The following is a 21,504-nucleotide window of genomic DNA, read 5'->3' as shown; positions in this document are numbered from 1 at the left end:
CGCAGGTCGCCCGTCTTCTTCGGAACAAGGAAGTACCGGGAGTAAAACCCCTGGTTCAGTTGGTCCGTCAGGACCGGCTCCATGGCACGAAGCCGGAGCAAAGCCTGAGCTTCCTGAAGAAGAAGGGCGGTCTGAGTCAAGTTGGAAGGTGGTCCGGAGGGACCCGATGGAAATGAAGAGAGTATCCCTCCTTGATGATAGTAAGGACCCAGAGGTCGGTTGTTATGGCCTCCCAGCGATGATAAATGATGGAGGTGCCCTCCGATGGGAAAAACAGGGGTAGGCAGAACGAGGTTGGTTATGCCCTCGAAGAGACAGTCAAAAAGGCTGAGTGGTCTTAGGGACAGCAGGCGACCGAGACTTAGGCTGACCCTTCTGGGGAGGCTGTCGCTTCGCCGGTTGCCTCGCAGGTGGAGTTTGCCTCGGCTGATAACGCCGCTGATAAATCAACGGCGGGCGAGAAGGTCGAGACTGCTGAGGCTTAGGCCGAAGGATAGATTGGAAGTACTTTTCATGGTCAGACAACTTCTTCGTGACAGTCTCGATGGATTCGTCAAAAAGATCCGCCCCAGCATACGGGACGTTCGCCTGGCGGTCCTGAAGATTCGGGTCCATATCAATGATCCGCAACCAGGCCAACCGGCGCATCGCCACCTAGCAGGCCGCCGCTCAGGCTGAGAGCTCGAACGCATCATAGGCAGATTGCATCAACTGAAGCCGAAGTTGGGACAGCGAAGCAACCACTTCCTCAAACTCAAACCTAGCCTGGGACTCTATGTATGGTGTGAACTTTCGAAGCACAGGTAGAAAAAATTCCAAGTAGGCTGTAAAGTGGAAATTGTAATTCAGGACTCGAGACGTCATCATCGAATTCTGATAGATGCGTCGACCAAACTTATCCATGGTTCTGCCCTCGCGGCCCGGAGGCACTGAAGCATAGACCTGGCCAGGATGAGACTGCTTGAGCGAGGAGGACCCTCGAAGCCTTTGTGATGCACCGTGCGGTACCGCGCATCCAATTTGCCAGGGACCGCAGGGATAGAGTAAGGAGACTCGAAGCATCGCATGAAGGTCTGGTCGAGGAGCATGTGCAGGGGAAGCCGCAAGGACTCGGCCGGAGGACGAGGCAAGTGCATGGTATCGAGGTACTCCTTGGAATTTCGAGACCCAGCATCGAGAGTAATGTCCATGTCATCTGCCATCTGCCTGAGGAACGATGAAAAGGACAGTTGGTCCGCCGTCGCCGGTCTGCGAGACGGACTAGAAGAAGAAGAGGCTTCAGGCTCCAGAGAGGCCTGCGAGCAACAGGATGAGTAGAAAACCTCGGGGTCCTCGAACTCCGGGCCCGGAGGAGGAGACCCAGTCGAAGCAGCATACCCCAACCGAGGCAATTTCTTCTGAGGCGAGACGGTCGAGTGCCGAGAGGAATGCTTCGAAGAATGTCTGGATCGATGCCCCTCTCGATGCCTGGAAGGGGATCGAGCCCGTCTGTGAGAAACTGGGTCAGACGCCTCCAAGGAGCAGATCGGACTCGATGCCGTCGATCGCAGAGGCGGAAGAGTCGGCGCCTCCCCCGACGCCGCCCAGGCTTGATAGGGGGTTCGGAAGAACTTGTCCTGCTTCCTGCTATGCCCAGGACTGGTTGGCCCCGAAGGTGGACGCCACACTGAGTCATGGGGCGGAGTAACCGGTTCCAAGGGAGGCAGGTCACTAAACGAGGCTTTCCTCGAGGGGATGGGCTCCAAGGGAGGCATATCACTAAGGGAGGCCCTCCTCGAGGGAATCGGTTCCAAAGGAGGCACAGCACTAACGGAGGACCTCCTCGAGGACCCGGACACCGCTCGCCACTCCTCCTCGCTGAGCAACGAGGTCGTGCGGCGAGGAGGAGGGGGCGGTCCGCCCCTCGAAGCCGAAGCTGGGAGGTCACCCTGGATGGTGGCAATCAGCTGAGGCCCCATGGTCTGCATGAGCTCCACGAACTGAGCCTCCAGAAGGGACCGCAACGAAGCCGATATGGAGGGATCCGCACCAAAAGGAGGCCCTTCCGCACGGTCTCCGCGCTCCTTCGGTGCTGCGTGCTTCTGCTTGCCAGTCTTCGGCACCTTGAGCACCACCGGTGGAACTGTAGGGGTCGATACCTGCTCCGAGGAGACGGAGGAAGGCACCGGCGCTGAAGCCGGGGTCGAAACCGGTGTGAACGATGCTGGTTTCAGGAGGCCCGAAGCAGCCGGGGAGGCAGAGGGCTTCGCTGAAGGAGTCGAAGCACCCATCGCTGTCGATGTCGAAGCTGCAGGATCCGATGAAGCTTCCATCTTGAACATGGACTCCTACAGTAGACAGCGGCGCTTAAACGCTCTCGCCATCAGAGTGGAGCAAGGCCGGCACGATTTCGGGAAGTGATCCGGTCCCAGACACTGTAAGCAGCGTCGATGAGGGTCCGTGAGTGAAATCGCGCGCTGGCACTTGCTACACTTTTTAAAACCGATAATCGGCCGGGACATAGGCCGGAAAAGCTCCGCCGCAAGGTCGAAGGCGCGGGGCCCCAGCCATGCGACAGACCCGGTATCGGAAGGAAAAATTTTTTTTTTTTAAAAGAAATCAAAGAAAGAAATAAATGCACAGGAGAGCCAAAAGAACTCAACCCGCGGCAAAACAGAAGGCAAAAAAAGAGATTCAATGGGCACAAATTGAAGATAGACTTCTCAGCTCCGCGGAAGAAAAAGAACTGAGGAGACACGCCCGGACCATCGGGCGGGAAGGCACTGGCGCATGCGCGGTGCGGGCATCTCGAAACTTCTGAGTTTCTTCAAGCAAGACATGCTTGCAAGATGTCCGTATCGGGGCTCTGTCAGATGACATCACCCACTAGTGAGAATACCTGCCTGCTTGTCCTGGGATAACTATAGTTTTACCTAAGCCAAATAAAGATCCCACTTTGGTTTCAAATTATAGACCTATTTCTTTAATAAATGTAGATGGAAAAATTTTAACTAAGGCATTAGCATTAAGATTGGCTAAAGCTCTCCCTTTCATTATAGATATGCATCAAACAGGTTTCGTAGCTCAAAGACATTCATCTCATAATACTAGATTGGCACATCACATGTCGTATTTGACAAAATCTATTAATGACCCAGCATTTTCTATTTCATTAGATGCTGAGAAAGCTTTTGATAGAGTGGAATGGACCTTCATGTATCAGACAATGGAATGGTTTGGTATAGGATCCGGATTTATAGAAATAATAAAAGCATTGTATAGCTCCCCTGCTGCTAGATTGTATATTAATAACAATTTTTCAGAATGGTTCATTCTACAGAGGGGGGTTAGACAAGGATGTCCACTATCTCCTTTGCTTTTTGATATCGTTTTGGAACCCTTGTTATTAGCTATAGAACAGGTAAAGGAGATACAGGGTATTCCGCATTCGGATAGAGAATATAAATTATCAGCATATGTGGATGATATTTTACTTTATTTGAGAAATCCGGAAACAACCATTCCACACTTGCTTGAATTGATTAAAAAATTTGGAAAATTTTCAGGATATAAAATAAACTGGAATAAATCAGAAGTGCTTCCACTCAATGTACATTGTACAAAAAGTCTATTTGACTCATTTTCTTTTATCTGGAAAGAGGAGGGTTTAAAATATTTAGGAATTTGGATTACAAAAACTGTGGATGAGACTATGAAAATTAATGAAAAAAATTTATTACAAAAAGTGTCAGAAATGTGTGAGCAATGAACCCTTTGTGCATATCTTGGTGGGGAAGAGTGCAAACTGTAAAAATGATGATCTTACCAGTAGTTTGTTACCAAATGGGTATGATACCAATTTTTTTTCAGGGGTCTTTTTATTGGATAAGATTTTATTGGATAAGATTTTAACAAAATTTATTTGGCTTGGAAAAAAACCCAGAATTGCTCTAGTATCTTTACAAAGACCAATTGCGGAGGGAGGGGTAAATTTTCCAAATTTTTATAGGTACCATCAAGCCTATATAATGCGTCAAGGTATGTATTGGATCCTCCCAGAGCCCATTGAAAATATACCAGATTGGTTCTGGTTAGAATGGAGACTAATGTTTCCTTTACGTCCGAGTCATGTTATCAGTATTCAAATGCCAAGGTTATATAAGGAGCACAAAATATTTGTTGATACTTGGAAAACTATAAGGTATTTAAGTAACCTAACTCCTATTCCAATAACTAAATCAACGACTCAAACAATATGGCTCAATCATAAGAACATAAGAAGCGCCATCTCTGGATCAGACCTTCGGTCTATCAAGTCCGGCGATCCGCACACGCGGAGGCCCTGCCAGGTGTAATTTTTAGTCACCAATATCCTTCTATGCCTCTCGTAAGGAGATGTGCATCTAGTTTGCTTTTGAATCCTAGGACGGTCGATTCCGCAATAACCTCCTCTGGGAGAGCATTCCAGGTGTCAACCACTCTCTGCGTGAAGCAGAACTTCCTGATATTTATCCTGAACTTGTCCCCCCCTTAGCTTCATTCCGTGTCCTCTTGTTCGTGTCAAATTGGACAATGTAAATAAATTTTTCTGCTCTATTTTGTTGATGCCTTTCAGTATTTTGAAGGTCTCGATCATATCCCCTCGCAGTCTCCTTTTCTCAAGGGAGAACAATCCCAGTCTCTTAAGTCGATCCTTGTATTCCAGTTTCTCCATACCATTTACTAGTTTCGTTGCTCGTCTCTGCACCCTCTCCAGCAGTTTTATATCCTTCTTTAGGTTGGGAGACCAATGTTGGACGCAGTATTCCAAGTGGGGTCTGACCATTGCTCTATAAAGCGGCATTATGACCCTCTCCGATCTACTCATGATTCCATTCTTTATCATGCCCAACATTCTATTTGCTTTCTTTGCCGCCGCTGCACATTGTGCTGATGGTCTCAGGGTCCTATCTACCTGACATTCTATAATCGTGTTCCTTATTCTTACTGCCTAATTGCATTAGGAACACGAGTACAGAAGGGGCCATGGAGAGACAGGGAGAGGGAAAGGGGGCTGCTTTGGGGGGAGAAGTGTGCTAGGGACAGACAGCTTTGCTCTGGGGGGAAGACAAAGATCAAAGTTGGCGGTTTTAAAATTATCTGGAAACATTGGATGATAGCTGGAATTCGGATTTTAGAGGATGTAATGAATAAAGGTAAACTGCTTGAGTTTTCACAATTGCAAAATAAATTTGGTTTAAATAAATCACAATATTTCAGATGGATGCAATTGAAGCAGGCCATTCAGGTAGGGTTCCCTGAATGGAAAAACCTTAATAACTATCATAGTATGGAATTCATATGTTTTCAGATAGATTCCATGGGTCACCAGGCCGCAATGTGGTATAAATTGATATCTGGATTCGTACATAAAAAGAAAAAAAATGGTCTTAGAGATATTTGGAGCATTGAGATTAAGCATCAGATTAATGCATCTCAATGGCCACGACTTTGGTCTTGGAGGTTAAGATGTACATTGTCAGCTTCTATGAGACAAACTTGGTTTTTTATTTTACACAGAGCTTTATGGACCCCTACACGTTTTCATAGAATTGATAGCTCTAAGTCTAATAGATGCTGGCATTGTCATCTAGAAGCAGGGACATTAGATCATCTTTTATTTTATTGTCCATTCATATTAATATTTTGGAAATCAATTTGGCCTCAAATTAATAGGATGTTAGAAAATCCGATAGCTTTGACATATGATACGATTTTGTTTGGTACTGCAATGAGAGCTCGGAGTCAAATTTCGTCAAATAACAATAAACTTTTATTTATATTGACTGGAGTAGCAGTTCAACAAATTACACATAACTGGAAAAATTGTGACAGATTAAACTATAATTTTTGGTGGAACTCAGTTTGCCATATATATAAGATGGAGCGTACATTTGCAACACAAAAAGGATATATAGATAAGTTCAAGAGGATTTGGGGACCATTAACAGATTTTTGTAATGACTGATTTTCATTTTTCCCATATTAAGATAATGGTTAAAGGAGGGAGGGTGGGAGGGGATAAGGTTATTCTCTTTGTCATAAATTATAAATAATTTATCATAATAGATGTTATTCTTATGTGATAATAACAAAATAAAGGGAGGGAAGAGGATTCATAATTAAATAATTGATAAAATCATTACAGTTTATATGATATGTAAAATCATAATAAGGATAATAAGATATGTTTCATATAAAGTACATTATAGAAATATCAAGTGTATTGTTAAAATAATTGTATGAAAATTTATGACACTTGTTGTTATATGAAAAAAAATCAATAAAAAAAACTTAACAATGTATTTATTAATGACCTGGAGACGAAATGTGAAGTTATAAAATTTGCGGATGACAACGGAAGAGTGTGAAGACCTACAAAGGGACCTAAACAAACTGGAGGAGTGGGCAAATAAATGGCAGATGAAATTCAATGTAGGGAAATGCAAGGTCATGCATATAGGGAGAAAGAACCCGATGTTCAGCTACCAAATGGGGGGATTAGTATTAGAGAGAAGTAACCTTGAAAGAGATTTGGGTGTACTGGTGGATACAACAATGAAGTCAACGGCACAATGCGCAGCAGCCGCGAAGAAGGCAAACAGAATGTTGGGTATTAAGAATGGTATTACGACCAGAACAAAAGAAGTCATCCTGCCGTTGTATCGGGCAATGGTGCGCCCGCACCTGGAGTACTGTGTTCTTAAGAAGGATATGGCAATACTTGAGAGGGTCCAGAGGAGAGCGACACGAATGATTAAGGGCATGGAAAACCTTTCATACACTGAAAGATTGGACAGGCTGGAGCTCTTCTCCCTGGAAAAGCGGAGACTCAGAGGAGACATGATAGAGACCTACAAGATCATGAAGGGCATAGAGAAAGTAGAGAGAGATAGATTCTTCAAATTTTCAAAACATATAAGAACAAGAGGGCATTCGGAAAAATTGGAAGGGGATAGATTCAAAACAAATGCTAGGAAGTTTTTCTTTACTCAGTGTGTGGTGGACACCTGGAAAGCACTTCCAGAGGATGTAATAGTACTGGAGTTCAAGAAAGGATTGGACAATTTCCTGCTGAAGAAAGGGATAGAGGGGTATAGATAGGGGGCTACTGAGCAGGTCCTGGACCTGTTGGGCTGCCGCGTGAGCGGACTGCTGGGCACGATGGACCTCGGGTCTGACTTAGTGGAGGCATTGCTTATGTTCTTATGATCCTGCAGTCAATGCCAACTGAAAACTATGTTCTTTTCATACACACAGAACAGAGATACACCCTCGCCCAATATGGAATAATCACAAACTAAAAATAGAAATATGTAGACAAAAGTTAAACTGAACCGCCAAGAAACCAGACCCTGGATACAATGCAACACCACAAAAACAGTAATACATGTCCTCTAATACAGTGCAAAATATAAAGACAGTAGATGTAAATTTGAAAAAAACTGATATAACAATCAGCACTTTACAAATTAACAAATAAAAATAAAACAAATAATGAGAAATGAAAAAATATCATTTTATTGGACTAATCCCCGTAAGCTCGGTCCCCATCCCCGCAAACCACCTGATTCCATCCACACAAGCCTTGAATTGTTTTATATTGAACTTATTATATTAAAGTATAAAAAGAAACAATATTCTGTACAATTGACAATTTATAAATCAGCGTCTTCTCCCCACTCTCTCTTCCCCATTTCCCTACAGCATCCTCAGCCCACTCTCTCTCCACTTTCCTTCAGCGCACGCACATAAAAACAAGCAAATAATTTTATATCATTTTCATTCTATTCATTCATAGAAATTAAAGTCTAAATAATGCCAGTCGCATAACAAAACATGATTTTACAAAAGTTCCCTGCACAGTCAAACCTGCAAGGATTACTAGATGTCTTTCAGCAGCTCCCCTCCCTCCCCCTTACCTTTGTGGCCAAGTCAAAATGATCTACCAACAATAAAATTTTAAAAACACAAAGCACACTGTACGCAGAGAAAATGTTAATCATCATTTATATTCTGCGGGTTTTCAAAGAGGTCAAGGTAGATGACTTTATGCAATGTCACCTCAGTAACAACTATACAAAAATAGACAAATATACCCCCTCCCTTTTTACTAAACCGCATTAGTGGTTTTTAGCGCAGGGAGCTGCGCTGAATGCCTCACGCTGCTCTCGACGCTCATAGGCTCCCTGTTCTAAAAACCGCTATTGCGGTTAGTAAAAGGGGGCCATAGTGCAAAATATAGACAGCATATATAAACTCTCAAAAAGGACACATTTTGATCACTAAATTGAAAATAAAATAATTTTTCCTACCTTTGGTAATTTCATCAGTCTCTGGTTGCACTTTATTCTTCTGACTGTGCATCCAATATTTCTTCCCTTCTTTCAGCCTTTTGTATGCTTCCTCTTCTCCAGACCTCATTCCCTCCCAAACTTTTTCTTTGTTTCACCCTGCCCCCTTCTTTCTTTCTCTCTCTCCATACCCCCTTTTTATCTATGTCTGTCTTTCTCTCTCTCTGTGCCCCATTTCTTTCTTTGTTTCACCCTGCCCCCTTTCTTTCTTTCTGGCTCCCTGCCCCCCCCTTCTTTCTTTCTCCCTGCCCTCCCCTCCCCATGCCACCACCATTGGGAAAATGCTGCCACCGCCGCTGGGGAATAGGCTGCCACTGCCGCCATCGGGAACAGGCCAACGCCGAGTTCACCCTGCTTCTCTTCCCCGCGGGGCCGACCAATTCTCGCCGCCAGACATCAATTCTAACGTCTGAAAGGACATTCTGGGCCAGCCAGGCAGCAATTGACTAACCCAGAACGTCCTCTCTTGACATCAGAATTGATGCGGGCGGCGAGAGTTGGTCGGTCCCACAGGGAAAAGCAGGGAGAACTCGGTGCCGGCCTGTTCTCAATGGCGGCGGTGGCACTCAAGTGGCTAAAGAGCAGCAGTTTGCCGGTCTAGGGAAAACACTGGAGGGTGGCCAGCTGTGTACCCCCTTGGGGCGTAAACCCGGGGTGGACCGCCCCCCCAACCTTGGTATGCCACTGTCTGTACCTCACTCCTTCCCTATGACCAAAAATTCTCCTTTCTTCCATTCCCCGTGTTCACAACCATCTCTTTCTCTCCCTTCCTCTCTCCCAAGTCCATGCCTTCTGTGTCCAAAAACGCACTCCCTCCCCCACCTCTTTCCCTCCCTTCCTTCATCCTCTCTCCCAAGTTCATGCCTTGTGTCCAAAAACACTCCCTCCCCCCTTTTGTGCTCCGCGTTTGCCTCCTAGCTCTCATCTTAGCAACTTTCTCAGCCAAATACAACTCGAGTCAGGAGGCTCGTCTTCTGTTCCTACCTGCCCTGCTGCGCACACATAGCCCACCAGAAGTCTTCCCTGATGTCAGCGCTGACATCTGGGAAGACTTCTGGTTGGCTGTGTGTGCGCGGCAGGGCAGGTAGGAACAGAAGACGAGCCTCCCAGCTTGAGTTGTATTTAACCCCGCGGGAACCCCATCGTCCCCATTCAGCTCTGTCTTGTGCACCCCCTTGGGGCGTGCACCCAGGGCGGACCGCCACCCCCCCCATAGGTACGCCACTGCCCAGCTCCAAACCCATTTTTACCCCCCCAGCCCCCTTCTCGCATCTTTTCCCTTTCAGCCCCAGCCCCCTTTTCTCAGCAGCAGCATTTCCTTCCCCACTCCATTTCCCTGTGCAGTAGCAGCAAAAGCATACCCTCCCCCTCCATTTCCCTGTGCAGCAGCACCTCTGCAAAGTCACCAGCTTCACTTGGAGAAACTTTTGCCACAGTTCCTCCTCATGCACATTCCTGCCCCTTCTCACCTACTCCCCCAATCTGTACTCATCTTAAAACCCCTTGCCTAAATCCTTCCCAGACATCATCTGCAAAGATCTCTTGCCCCTCTTCTCTGCACCCAGTGTTCCCCTGAAAACCGTTCTCTAGCCCTTTTTCTCTATCCCAGCCCCTCCTCTCCGTGTAACCTTTGATCGAACCCCTCCTCCTTAACCCATTAACTTGGAGAGTATATTACCGTAACCCCTCCTCTTCTGACTTGTTCACTAACCTGAAAAAGCCTTCTCCTACCACATCCCTTCACACCTCCTGTGCTCACCTGGAAAAGCCCATGCCGCAGCTCTGGCACATGTACGGTTTACCCACGGAAAACAAACAAAAAAAAAGAGTGAAGCCGAGTTGCCATGGTGAGGGGCAGAGGCCGGAGGTGGGCAGGAAGGAGAAGACCGACGGTTGAGGCTCGGAAAGACGACGGCAGGACTCCGCGTTCGCTCCCTCCGCCGCCATCCGCGTCTCCTCACGGCCCGATGGCATCTTGCGAGCTGGACTGCGACATGGTAAAGTGCAGGCCGTTTACGGCTGTTGTGTGGTGACGTAGTAAGCGCGCTTGCGCACTCTTGCCGCCATAGCCCGACAGATCAGAGATCAGGGAAGCATGCGCGCTTAGCATTTTATTATATAGATGACTGATCCGACAAAGGGGTGGTATATCAAATTTTAAATAAAAAGTAAATACTTATCCGTAGCAGTGTTCTGAAGACAGAAGGCATATATTCTCATCCGAGGGCGACATCCATGAAACCTAGCACAGACACTGCCGAGTGCACTGTTAATTTAATCTTGAGCTGGTGCCCAAATTGCACGAATGCGGGTACCTTCCCACCTGATATTGGCACACAGGACCATCAGTTCAGTAAAAAAAAAAAAACCCCCAAAAACGAACACTTCAGTCAACTAGAGAAGGTGGGCAGGTTGTGAGAATGAGTGCTGTTCTTAGAAAGCACCTACTACAAGTAAGTAGTATATTTATACTTTCTCCAAGGACAAGAGAGATTAATATTCTCATGTGGGACTACCTTCCAGAGACATGATCCTGGAAGCTTGGCGGTTAAACACTAAATAGGAGCCTGGCAAACTAACAGGATTGGAGGGAAAGTTAGCTTTAGGTAGAGAATAGATTCTGTAGAACTGCTTACCCAAACTATCTTCTGGAGTTGTGTTCTAAACAGTAGTGAGAGGTAACATATGTATAGAAGAACAGGTAGCCACTTTGCAGATGTCCTCAATAGATGCAGAGCAGAAATGAGCTACCGAAGCAGCTCATACACTGTGAGCTGTTAAACTCTTTGCGGGTCAGATCAGTCTGAAAATAGAGAGTCTGCTAGCTAAGTGGAGATGGTTCTCTTAGAAATAGAATTCCTAGTCTCTTAGGGTCAAAACCCACAAAGCTGGGAGGATATCCTATGATGTTTAGTCCTGTCCAGGTAGTATGCCAGAGCATGCTTGCAGTCTAAGGTGTGAAGTGCTGTTTCTCCAGGATGGGAATGAGATTTAGGAAAGAAAGTAGGCAAAACTATGGATTGGTTGAGATGGAATTCCGAGACTACCTTAGTAAGTAATTTGGGATGTTACTGGAGGACTACACAATAGATTATTGTGTAAGAAGAATCTGGAGGGGAAAAAAAAAAAAAAAGAGACAAAGCTTGACGCTCACTCACATGGTGAGCAGATGTGAGGGTGGAAAGGAAACAAACAAACTGACCTTCCAGGTGAAAGTTTCAAATAAGATACAACGATAGCAGCATCAACCCCCTCTCCCCAGGGGGCAGCATCTCCACCCAAGTCCCCTCATACCTACCTTACTCAAATGAGCCAGCTGCACCGAAAAACCTACAGAGGCCTAAGGTTGCAAGTTTGATTCTCACTGCAGCTCCTTGTGACTCTGGGCAAGTCACTTAATATTTAATTGTCTTAGAACAATTAAGTAGCTGTCTAAAATATGTAAACCACTGATTGTGTAAATTGCAAAGAAAAAGCGGTATTTAAGTATCATCCCCTTTTATCCCCTAAGCATTAAAACCCTCTGTACTGTGTTTTAAACCCTCCGAATGTACTAAAAGCACAGTTAGTTACTTACCATAACATGTGTTATCCAGGGACAGCAGGCAGCTATTCTCACATATGGGTGACGTCATCGACGGAGCCCGGATGCGGACGCCTCACAAGCAGACTTGCTTGAAGAAACTTGAAGTTTGAGTCGCCCGCACCGCGTATGCGCAAGTGCCTTCCCACCCAGCACAGGGCGCGTCTCTTCAGTTCAGATAGCTAGCAGAGAAACCAACCAGGAGAGGTGAGTGAGTTGTGATAATAGCTGCCTGCTGTCCCTGGATAACACCTGTTACGGTTAAGTAACTGTGCTTTATCCCAGGACAAGCAAGCAGGTATTCTCACATATGGGTGACCTCCAAGCTAACCAGAATGGGATGGTGGGAGTGTTGGCAATTTAGGAGAATAAATTTTGTAATACTGTTTGGCCAAACTGTCCATCCTGTCTGGAGAAAGTATCCAGACAATAGTGAGAAGTGAAGGTATGAATCGAGGACCAAATAGCAGCCTTACAAATTTCCTCAATAGGTGTAGATCTGAGGAAAGCTACTGAAGCTACCATTGCTCTGACTTTGTGGGCTGTGACTTTACTGTGAAGGGGTAATCCAGCCTGAGCATAGCAGAAAGATACAAGCCGCTATCCAATTGGAAATGGTACGCTTAGAAATAGGATGGCCCAACTTATTTGGATCAAAGGAAACAAGAAGTTGAGGAGCAGTTGTGTGTGGTTTGGTGCGTTCCAAGTAGAAGGCCAAAGCACGTTTACAGTCCAGAGTATGAAGAGCTGATTCTCCAGGATGAGAATGAGGCTTTGGAAAAAACACTGGAAGTACGATGGATTGGTTGAGATGAAATTCCGAGTACGAAGAACCACCTTGTCATGATGAAACACAGTGAATGGTGGGTCAGTAACGCTTGCAGTTCAATGACTCGAGCAGAAGTGAGGGCTATGAGAAAGATCACTTTCCAAGTGAGATACTTCAGATGAGCCTTATCAATTGGTTCAAATGGAGGCTTCATGAGTTGAGTAAGGATAACATTGAGGTCCCAAACCACAGGAGGCGGTTTGAGAGGAGGTTTGACATTGAAAAGTCCTTTCATGAATCTGGAAACCACTGGATGAGTAGAGAGGAATTTCCCTTCAATAGGCTGATAGAAAGCCGCAATTGCACCGAGATGGACTCGTACAGATGTAGACTTGAGGTCAGAATTGGATAAGTGCAAAAGATAGTCCAAAACAGAAGATAAGGAGGAATGCTAAGGCTCCTTATGATGAGAAAAACACCATGTAGAAAATCTAGTCCATTTTTGGTGATAGCATTGTCTAGTTGTAAGCTTTCTAGAAGCTTTTAAAATGTCTTACAGATTGAGAAAACTGAAGAGGGGTTATATTGAGAGATACCAGGCTCTCAGGTGTAGAGTCTGCAGGTTGGGATGAAGCAGAGATCTTGACTCTGTGTAAGCAGAGAAGGAAAAACTGGTAAAAGGTATGGCTCCCTGCTGTTGAGTTGAAGTAGAGGGGAGTACCATGGTTGTCTCGGCCACTGAGGAGCAATTAGAATCATGGTGGCATGATCGTTCTTCAATTTGACTAGAGTCTTGAGAAAGATAGCTGATCTGCCAATGCTTTGCCTCGAGAAGGACTCGAGGACGTTGAGGCAACCTGTGTTGAAGAAGAAGCTTCGGCATGGAAAAAGGCATCAACGGAACCTGGTGACTTGGACGAAGCAATCGAGACCGGAACATCCTCGAGGTCTGGCATCGGAGACCTTGAATGAGGAGTCGGTGGTCTGGTTGAGGTTTGAGTAGATTGAGGCTTCGAGGAAGATGGTCTATCCTGAGAAGAAGAACGATGCCTGGAAGGATGCCTCGATGAAGGCCTTGAATGGTGGTGAGAACTGTGTCTGGAACCAGATCTCGAGGAGATTTCGCCTCAGAGATGTAAGCAGCCGATGCCGATGTATGAATAGGGCTAGAGGCTGTAGAACGAAGCTCCAGAGGCTTGGTGGAGGAACCTCGATGCACTCTCAAAGACTCTGCTCCTTGTTTAGAGTGAGAGGATTCTCATTGATGCACTCGCAAAGAATCTGCTCCTTGCTTTTCATGCTTGGATGGCAGACCAGACACTCGCAGAGACTCTGCTACCTGCAAGAGTGTGGAAGCTCAGACTGGGGCATAGGAAGCAGCTCGACTTCGCGGGAGTCTGCTGAATGCCCAGGCTGGATAAGAGGAAGCAGTTTAGGTCCCATGTTAGTAAGGAACTGAATAAATTGCTTCTCTAACATGGTCTGGAAAGAAGCCAGCAAGGATGGATCCGCATCTGAAACTGGACCACCTGCTTTGGCTGGAGGTTCCTTTGAGGTAGTGCGAGTGTATTTCGACTTAGAAGTCTTGGACACTTTAATCATCACCGGTGGAACCGACTGCTGAGCTATCTGACCTGAGGAAACAGGGGAAAATACAGCAGATGACGTTGAAGCAAGAGCCGCTGCAAATGACGAAGGTCTGATGAGGCTTGAGGTGGAAGCAGTAGGCGCATAAGGAGCCTCGATGGAAGTCAAGGCCGAAGACGCTTTCGAAGTCGAGGGATCAGTAGGAGACTCCATCTCGAAAAGCTTGTCCACCAAAATGCAACGACGCTTGAAAGCACGAGACTGAAGTGTTTGGCAAGGCAGGCACGACCTAGGATGATGTTTCGGCCCAAGACACTTGAGGCAGCGTCCGTGAGAGAGATTGCGCGCTGACACTTGCTACACCTCTTAAAGCCTGTAGCAGGCCTGGACATAGACGGAAAAATAGCCGCCGCAAAGTCGAAGCCCTCGGGCTGCGGCCAAGCGGCCCATTCCGGAAAACAAATGAAAAAGAAAATTTTTTTTTTTTTAAACTAAAATACAAGAATAAAACAGCGATTCATGAAGAAAAACACACAAACCGCGGTTGAGAGAAGGCAAAAAGTGAACGAAGTTTAAACGCAGAGAGTCAAAGATGGACTTCTCGGCTCCGCGGAAAACTGAGGAGATGCGCCCCTGTGATGGGCGGGAAGGCACTCGCGCATGCGCGGTGCGGACGACTCGAAATTTCGAGTTTCTCCAAGCAAGTCTGCTTGTAAGGTGTCCGCATCCGGGATTCGTCGATGATGTCACCCATGTGTGAGAATGCCTGCCTGCTTGTCCTGGGATAAATAGTCCGTTCTCTATTTAGGCAGTAACAGACCTATAGGTACTTTTTTTGGTGTAAATATGTGAAGCACCTTCATCTTCCAGGCACAGAGTCTGAACCCCTTGGGTGTGCAAGAATTCATGATTTACCTGGTTAATGAAGCAGACTAAAGGGGAGGAACACTGGCCACAAGGGGGCATTCACACAAAGCCAGAGTTTCCAGACTTCTGGGCTTTGGGAGAATGGTTGATATCCTGCTCATCCATTGAGGATTTGTTAATAGTGTCTATAGAAACAGAACCTATCAGCAATGTTGGATTTTAAACTGGAAAAAAATTCAAGAATTTTATGCTTACTGGTAGAGACTTTATCAAGCCACTGTAAAGTCAAATTAAAACATGCTACTAGTTAGTAATGTGAAACATAAGGCTTTTTTAAATAGCATATTAGCTAAATGAAGAGAAGGCAACACTGATGCTAAGACACGCTTCCCTGCTCTGGTACAGCAGTTTCAATGATGCACCTGTAAAGAAGAGGACCTGGACCAGCTTGTTAAACATATCAAAAGACTAACAGATCAAAAGCATTACTAACATGAAATTCAAAGCAATCAACCCAATTACAGCACATAAATTGTTCCCCAGACCCTGCAATCTATCAAATTCACTTACTTGTCTGCTGCATGACAAATGGTACCACATGTATCTGCCATATCATCAACTAAGATAGCCACTCTGTCCTTCACATCTCCTACCAGCACCATGCGGTCCACTTCATTGGCCTTCTTCCTCTCCTTGTGGATGAGGGCAAAGTCCACGTTTAGCCGGTCAGCAATAGAGGTCACCCTGGTAAAGTCCATTCAGCGTTAGTATGCTGGCTTCCACTTTACCTTTCTCACAGCCAGCAAGCAAATACAGGCCCAACTGTACTGGTTAATCCATACATGATTGTTTAGAAACTCAACTTGTCTGGATTTAAAGAATATTTAGAAAAAATAAAAGCAGATAGTTACATACAGATTAAAATGACAAGATAAAATGTCATGTACAGAAACTGCAATTTTCAAATTCCAGAAGTCTTCTATAACCAAAGATAACCCCTACCTCACATACTTTGATAGTACAAGAATTGCTATGGTAATTGAGCTCAAACATATGATTTGTGTATCATGCTAAATTTGCTATTGTTAAAAAGCTAGAATTGTCCTATGCATGAATCCCTTCTGAAATTTCTAACTGCTCAACAGCAACCCTAGAATCAACTAGACAGAATGAAGTGCCTGGGCAGGATTTTGAGGGCTAACCAAGTTTTCTATTTCTCAATTCACCTGCATGCACACTGTTTGCTAACCATTTGGATGTGTACTTGTGCCCATATACAGACTATAAAGTTATGTAGGGTAACTGTCCTGGCTCTAAATATTTACATGGATCATCCAAACTCATTTTATCAGTAATTACACCTGTAACATGTCCTCAGTTAAGAATTCACCTACTTCAGCAGCTGTAACAGATAAGTCAAGGTGCAAACAGGATAGGCTTTATTAGGAGACTTACTAGCTTGCTTTTATGTAATATTCTCTGCCCCCCTCCCCCCCCCCAATCGCATCTGGACAAATCAAGAAAGCAATTTAAGCTTGAGGTAACGATAAAAGGACTGTATATGTAATGTATGTGACTGAATACAGAAGTAAAAAAAAACAGGATAACCTTTCTTATACATGTTAGTGACCCTCCAACCCTTCTGATCAGAGGGGCATTTTCAATCTAAGGCTTTTGGGGAATTAGTTCATGGAGCACGTTAGAGAAGCCATCTTTTCAGTTAATGCTCCAAAGTTTTGGAATTCTTTACCAACATCTCTTCGGTCACTAATCTCGGTCAATAGGTTTAAATCAGACCTGAAAACATTTTTTTTTCCGATGCATATTAAATTTGGTGTTCTTCCCTTTTTTAGCTTAATTTCATGTGAATGTATTTATTTTTACTATTGAATATATGTTTTCAGACTGTAAGCCGTCCAGATAGTATTTCCCTTGGTGCAGGATAGCAAAATTTTAATAAACTGATTTCAGTTGTAAAATACTGGATAACGTTTCCTTCAAAGTACACAAATTTGAAGGAAAAAAAAAAAAATCCACAAAAGGGAGTTAAGAGTGGGTATTAACAGCATCACATTTAGCTAAATATCCTCTAACAATAACAACAACTTATTGTAATAAATGAATACTATTTTTCCCCTTATTTATGCATGTCCAAGGTTGGGGGAGGGGGGATAGATTTTGGTCTTTGTATAAATGTGGGGATGGGGACTTTGTATGTTTTTTTGTGTTCAAAGATTGTTATTGATTAGGGGGGGAGGTAAGATATAAACTGGATTATTGCAGAATATTAAGTGTTGTATCTAAGTTAAGTGTTTTTATTTGCTGATAACACTTATTGTAAGTTTTAAAATTGAATAAAGAACTTAAAAAAAAGCATCACATTTGTATTGAACAGGCATTTGAACTTGGTGTGCTGATCCCAAGGAAACTAAATCCCAGGTAGAAATGCAGAACACAGTTAACATTTTCCAGCTGACTCATACAAAATGAGAAAGTCAAAAGAACTATACTTACTAAAATCTTGGACAAACCATTTTTTGAACTGCAGGTGCTGTACAAATCAAACCAAGCAGGTAAAATGCTGCTCAAATGCCAAACGGGCAGCACATAAATGGTAACACTGCCTTTAAAGCCACTAGCTGATCTGTTCACCTACAATTATCTTACATTACCTTTTTGCACCTCCAGCATCTGGGGAGACAATGGTACATGTCTTCCACTCGGGTATATTCTCACGAATCCACTTCAGCACAGCAGGTTCTGCATAAAGGTTATCCACAGGAATATCAAAGAAGCCCTATAGATTGAAAAGTGGAGATTAATATTATTCTGTAAACAAGATCTGCTTTTTATAGCCAGTAACATGACTCTGCAAGCATCTTCTGAAGACAAAGTTTACTGCTGGGGCTGCTGCTCTTGGTCTCATATAAAACATTTTTTGAGCACTACTGAAGATGACACTTTGTTTATAATTGTTTGAAAATCAGGGATTGTTTCTTTTTTGTTACTTTGTATCACATTATCCTTGGCAAATACTTTGTTTCTGAGCTCACCAGTCAGTGTTGGATTTCCTTTTTAGTGTCAGTTTACATGTTCTGAACCTGTGAGATATACCGAAGCAGACCTAATAGACAAGGGCCCCTGAATAAGTCTGAACAGACATTGGCCAGTGCCTAGCAAACAAATGGAGCAAAGATCACATCTCCACTTTGCAAGTCTCAGATGAAATAGCCTGAGCCCTGTTCGAGTGGGCCTTCAAACCTTAAGGGACCAGATGACCCAAACTGATATAGGCGGAGTCAATAGATGCCTTAGAGGCTACCTCATATTTCCAAAAGGCCACAAAAACACTCCCTGCTGGACATCCAGTTTGTAGAGAGTCTCTGCTCTTCAAGAAAGGACCCCTTGCCACAAAAAGGAGGGAAAATTCTTCCTAATTCACATGGAACAGAGACCATCTTCAGCAGAAAGGATAAACCATATGCAAGGACACTGAATCCTCTGCAAAAAGACAGATATGGTTGCTGGCATGATAGGGCCTGAATTTCCGAGACCCTCTAAGAAGATTGTTACCAGAAGCAACCGTCTTTATAAGGCCCTTGATATAAGCCGAGCACAAGGGCTTAAATGGAGACCCTAACACCACCCAGAGAACCTAATTTAAGTCTCACAAAGTTAAAGGAAGGATGAAGCCTAGGGCACAAGTGTGCTATTCCCTTTAAGAATAGAGCCACCTCCCTGTGCAGAGCCAGAGAGAGATGCCCTTCACCTTCCCCCCAAAGCTGGAAAGTGCTACCACTTGGATACTCAGAGTTCCAAGGCAAGTCCCTACTCCAGGAACCAGCGCTCTCTGGAGATGGAAGGGGGAGAAGATGAATAGGGTCTGTTCCCCACAAGATTCAAATACGCATCAGACCCCGACATAAGCCAGGGACATGGAGATCTTCCTGGACTGCAGCAAGGTAGAAAAATCACTACGGGGGAGGGGGGGGGGAGAGAGAGAGAAGGGAGAAAGACTGCACTTCTCTAAAGTGCTGCTTTTCAATAGTTGAAGGAGTCCCCAAACCCCTGTGCAGAGGGTCATATACTAAATAGGTGCCAGAGATCTATGTAACAAGGTCTGTGGAGCCAATGTGGTGCCACAAAGAACAAACAAGGGTGATGCACAATTCTGCCCAAAAAACTCAGCATGCCAAGGCCATGGAGAACACAGAGCAGCTCTGCTTCCAGCCAAGGCAGAACCAGGACATTTATCTACTGAGCCAAGGGGGGTTCCTCCATTGACTGGGGGGGGGGGGGGAAATGACACACACACTGTGCCTTTGCATTGACTTGAAAAAGCCATCAAGTTGAACTAAGGGGTCCCCAGCAGTCCACTATAAGCTGAAGCACCTGTTGCCCATCTCCCAGATATAGAAACGTTTGACTGAGAAAGTCTGCTTGCACATTATCCTTGCCTGCAATATAATGTGCAACGCACAATTAGCAACGCAAAAAGGATATTTTGAAGAAGATCTGGGGACCATTAACAGATTTTTGTAATGAATGATTAACTTTTCCCAAGATAAGATATTTGATTAGAAGGGAAATGGGTGGGTTTTATTTTTGTTATTTCATAATATATGATTATATCATTAGTTTCAATGTAATGGTACTTAGAAACATAGAAACATAGAAATAGACGGCAGATAAGGGCCACGGCCCATCAAGTCTGCCCACTCCAATGACCCTCCCTATCTATCTTTGCGGATAGATCCCACATGTTTGTCCCATTTGGCCTTAAAATCTTGCACGCTTCTGGCCTCAATAACCTGAAGTGGAAGACTATTCCAGCGATCAACCACCCTTTCTGTGAAGAAGAACTTCCTAGTGTCACCGTGCAGTTTCCCGCCCCTGATTTTCCACTGATGTCCCCTTGTTGCCGCGGGACCCTTGAAAAAGAAGATATCCTCTTCTACTTCGATGCGACCCGTGAGGTACTTGAATGTCTCGATCATATCTCCCCTCTCTCTACGTTCCTCGAGTGAGTAGAGCTGCAACTTCCCTAACCGCTCCTCGTACGGGAGCTCCTTGAGTCCCGAGACCATCCTGGTGGCCATTCTCTGGACCGATTCCAGTCTCAGTACATCCTTGCGGTAATGTGGCTTCCAAAATTGTACACAGTACTCCAGGTGCGGTCTCACCATGGATCTATACAGTGGCATAATGACTTCCGGTTTACGGCTGACGAAACTCCTGCGTATGCAACCTATGATTTGCCTTGCTTTGGATGAAGCTTGCTCAACTTGATTTGCAGACTTCATGTATGTAATATGGTGATGGGAGGGGAGGATTTTCTATTTAATAAGAATAATTTAAATATTAGGTTTATTACATAATATTTAAAATATTATAGAATATTAATTTGTAATGAATTGTTATACTTAATGTATTATACGAGAGTTAATCAAGTGTGTATTTAAGTTCATATCAGTTTATCTGCTACACTTGTTGTGTAACATGCAAAAATGAATTAAAAAAAAAAAAAGAAATGGGCCGAGCGCAGCGACCGCACTTTCTGTATCCCATCAGCAGGCGTGACACGGACGGGAACACTACCTCAGCAAAATCAAACTCGATGGCTGAGGTGGTGAAGAAGCCCTGCTGGGCTATAAAGCACAGTTACTTACCGTAACAGGTGTTATCCAGGGACAGCAGGCATATATTCTCACATGTGGGTGACGTCATCTACGGAGCCCCAGCGTGGACAGCTTTTCAAGCAAACTTGATTGAAGTTTCAAGTTTGCTACACTGCACCACGCATGTGCATGCCTTCTTGCCCACTAGAGGGTGCATCCCCACCTCGTGGTCCTCAGTTCCATAACCAGCAAAGAAGCCATCCCCGGGGAGGAGGGCGGGTTGTGAGAATATATGCCTGCTGTCCCTGGATAACACCTGTTACGGTAAGTAACTGTGCTTTATCCCAGGACAAGCAGGCATGATATTCTCACATGTGGGTGACCTCCAAGCCAACCAAAAAAGGGCAGGTGGGAGGATGGCAATTTAGGAAAACAAGTTACGTAACACCGACTGGCCAAACCGGCCGTCGCTTCTGGACAAAGTGTCCAGACAGTAGTGGGAGGTGAACGTATGAACCGAAGACCAAGTGGCAGCTTTACATATGTCCTCCACAGGAGAAGACCGGAGGAAAGCAACAGAAGCTGCCATAGCCCTGACCTTATGCCCCGTGACTTGACCATGGAGCGTGAGACCAGCCTGAGCATAGCAAAAAGAAATACAAGCAGCCAACCAGTTGGACAAGGTGCACTTGGAAACAGGATGTCCCA

General features: G+C 44.9%; 1 protein-coding gene across 7 annotated transcripts in view; it reads right to left on the bottom strand.

Moving 5' to 3' along the window:
• The window catches only part of PRPS1 (phosphoribosyl pyrophosphate synthetase 1), a 102,645-nt gene that overhangs the window by 23,741 nt on the left and 57,400 nt on the right, over nucleotides 1-21,504 (bottom strand). For 6 of the 7 annotated variants that reach the window (XM_033945330.1, XM_033945329.1, XM_033945333.1 and 3 more), the window contains 2 exons: nucleotides 17,851-17,975; nucleotides 15,749-15,922 (listed from right to left, as the gene is read on the bottom strand). In XM_033945330.1, coding sequence (XP_033801221.1) covers nucleotides 15,749-15,922; nucleotides 17,851-17,975 — 299 coding nt within the window. Of the gene's footprint in view, nucleotides 1-15,748; nucleotides 16,046-17,850; nucleotides 17,976-21,504 lie in introns of those variants that run through there. The other variant, XM_033945335.1, reaches the window with a different exon arrangement.

The sequence above is a fragment of the Geotrypetes seraphini genome, chromosome 5 (assembly GCF_902459505.1).
Source record: "Geotrypetes seraphini chromosome 5, aGeoSer1.1, whole genome shotgun sequence".
NCBI classification, from domain to species: domain Eukaryota; kingdom Metazoa; phylum Chordata; class Amphibia; order Gymnophiona; family Dermophiidae; genus Geotrypetes; species Geotrypetes seraphini.
The sequence above is the reverse complement of the archived record's forward strand: the minus strand, read 5'-3'. Positions and strand labels throughout refer to the sequence as shown.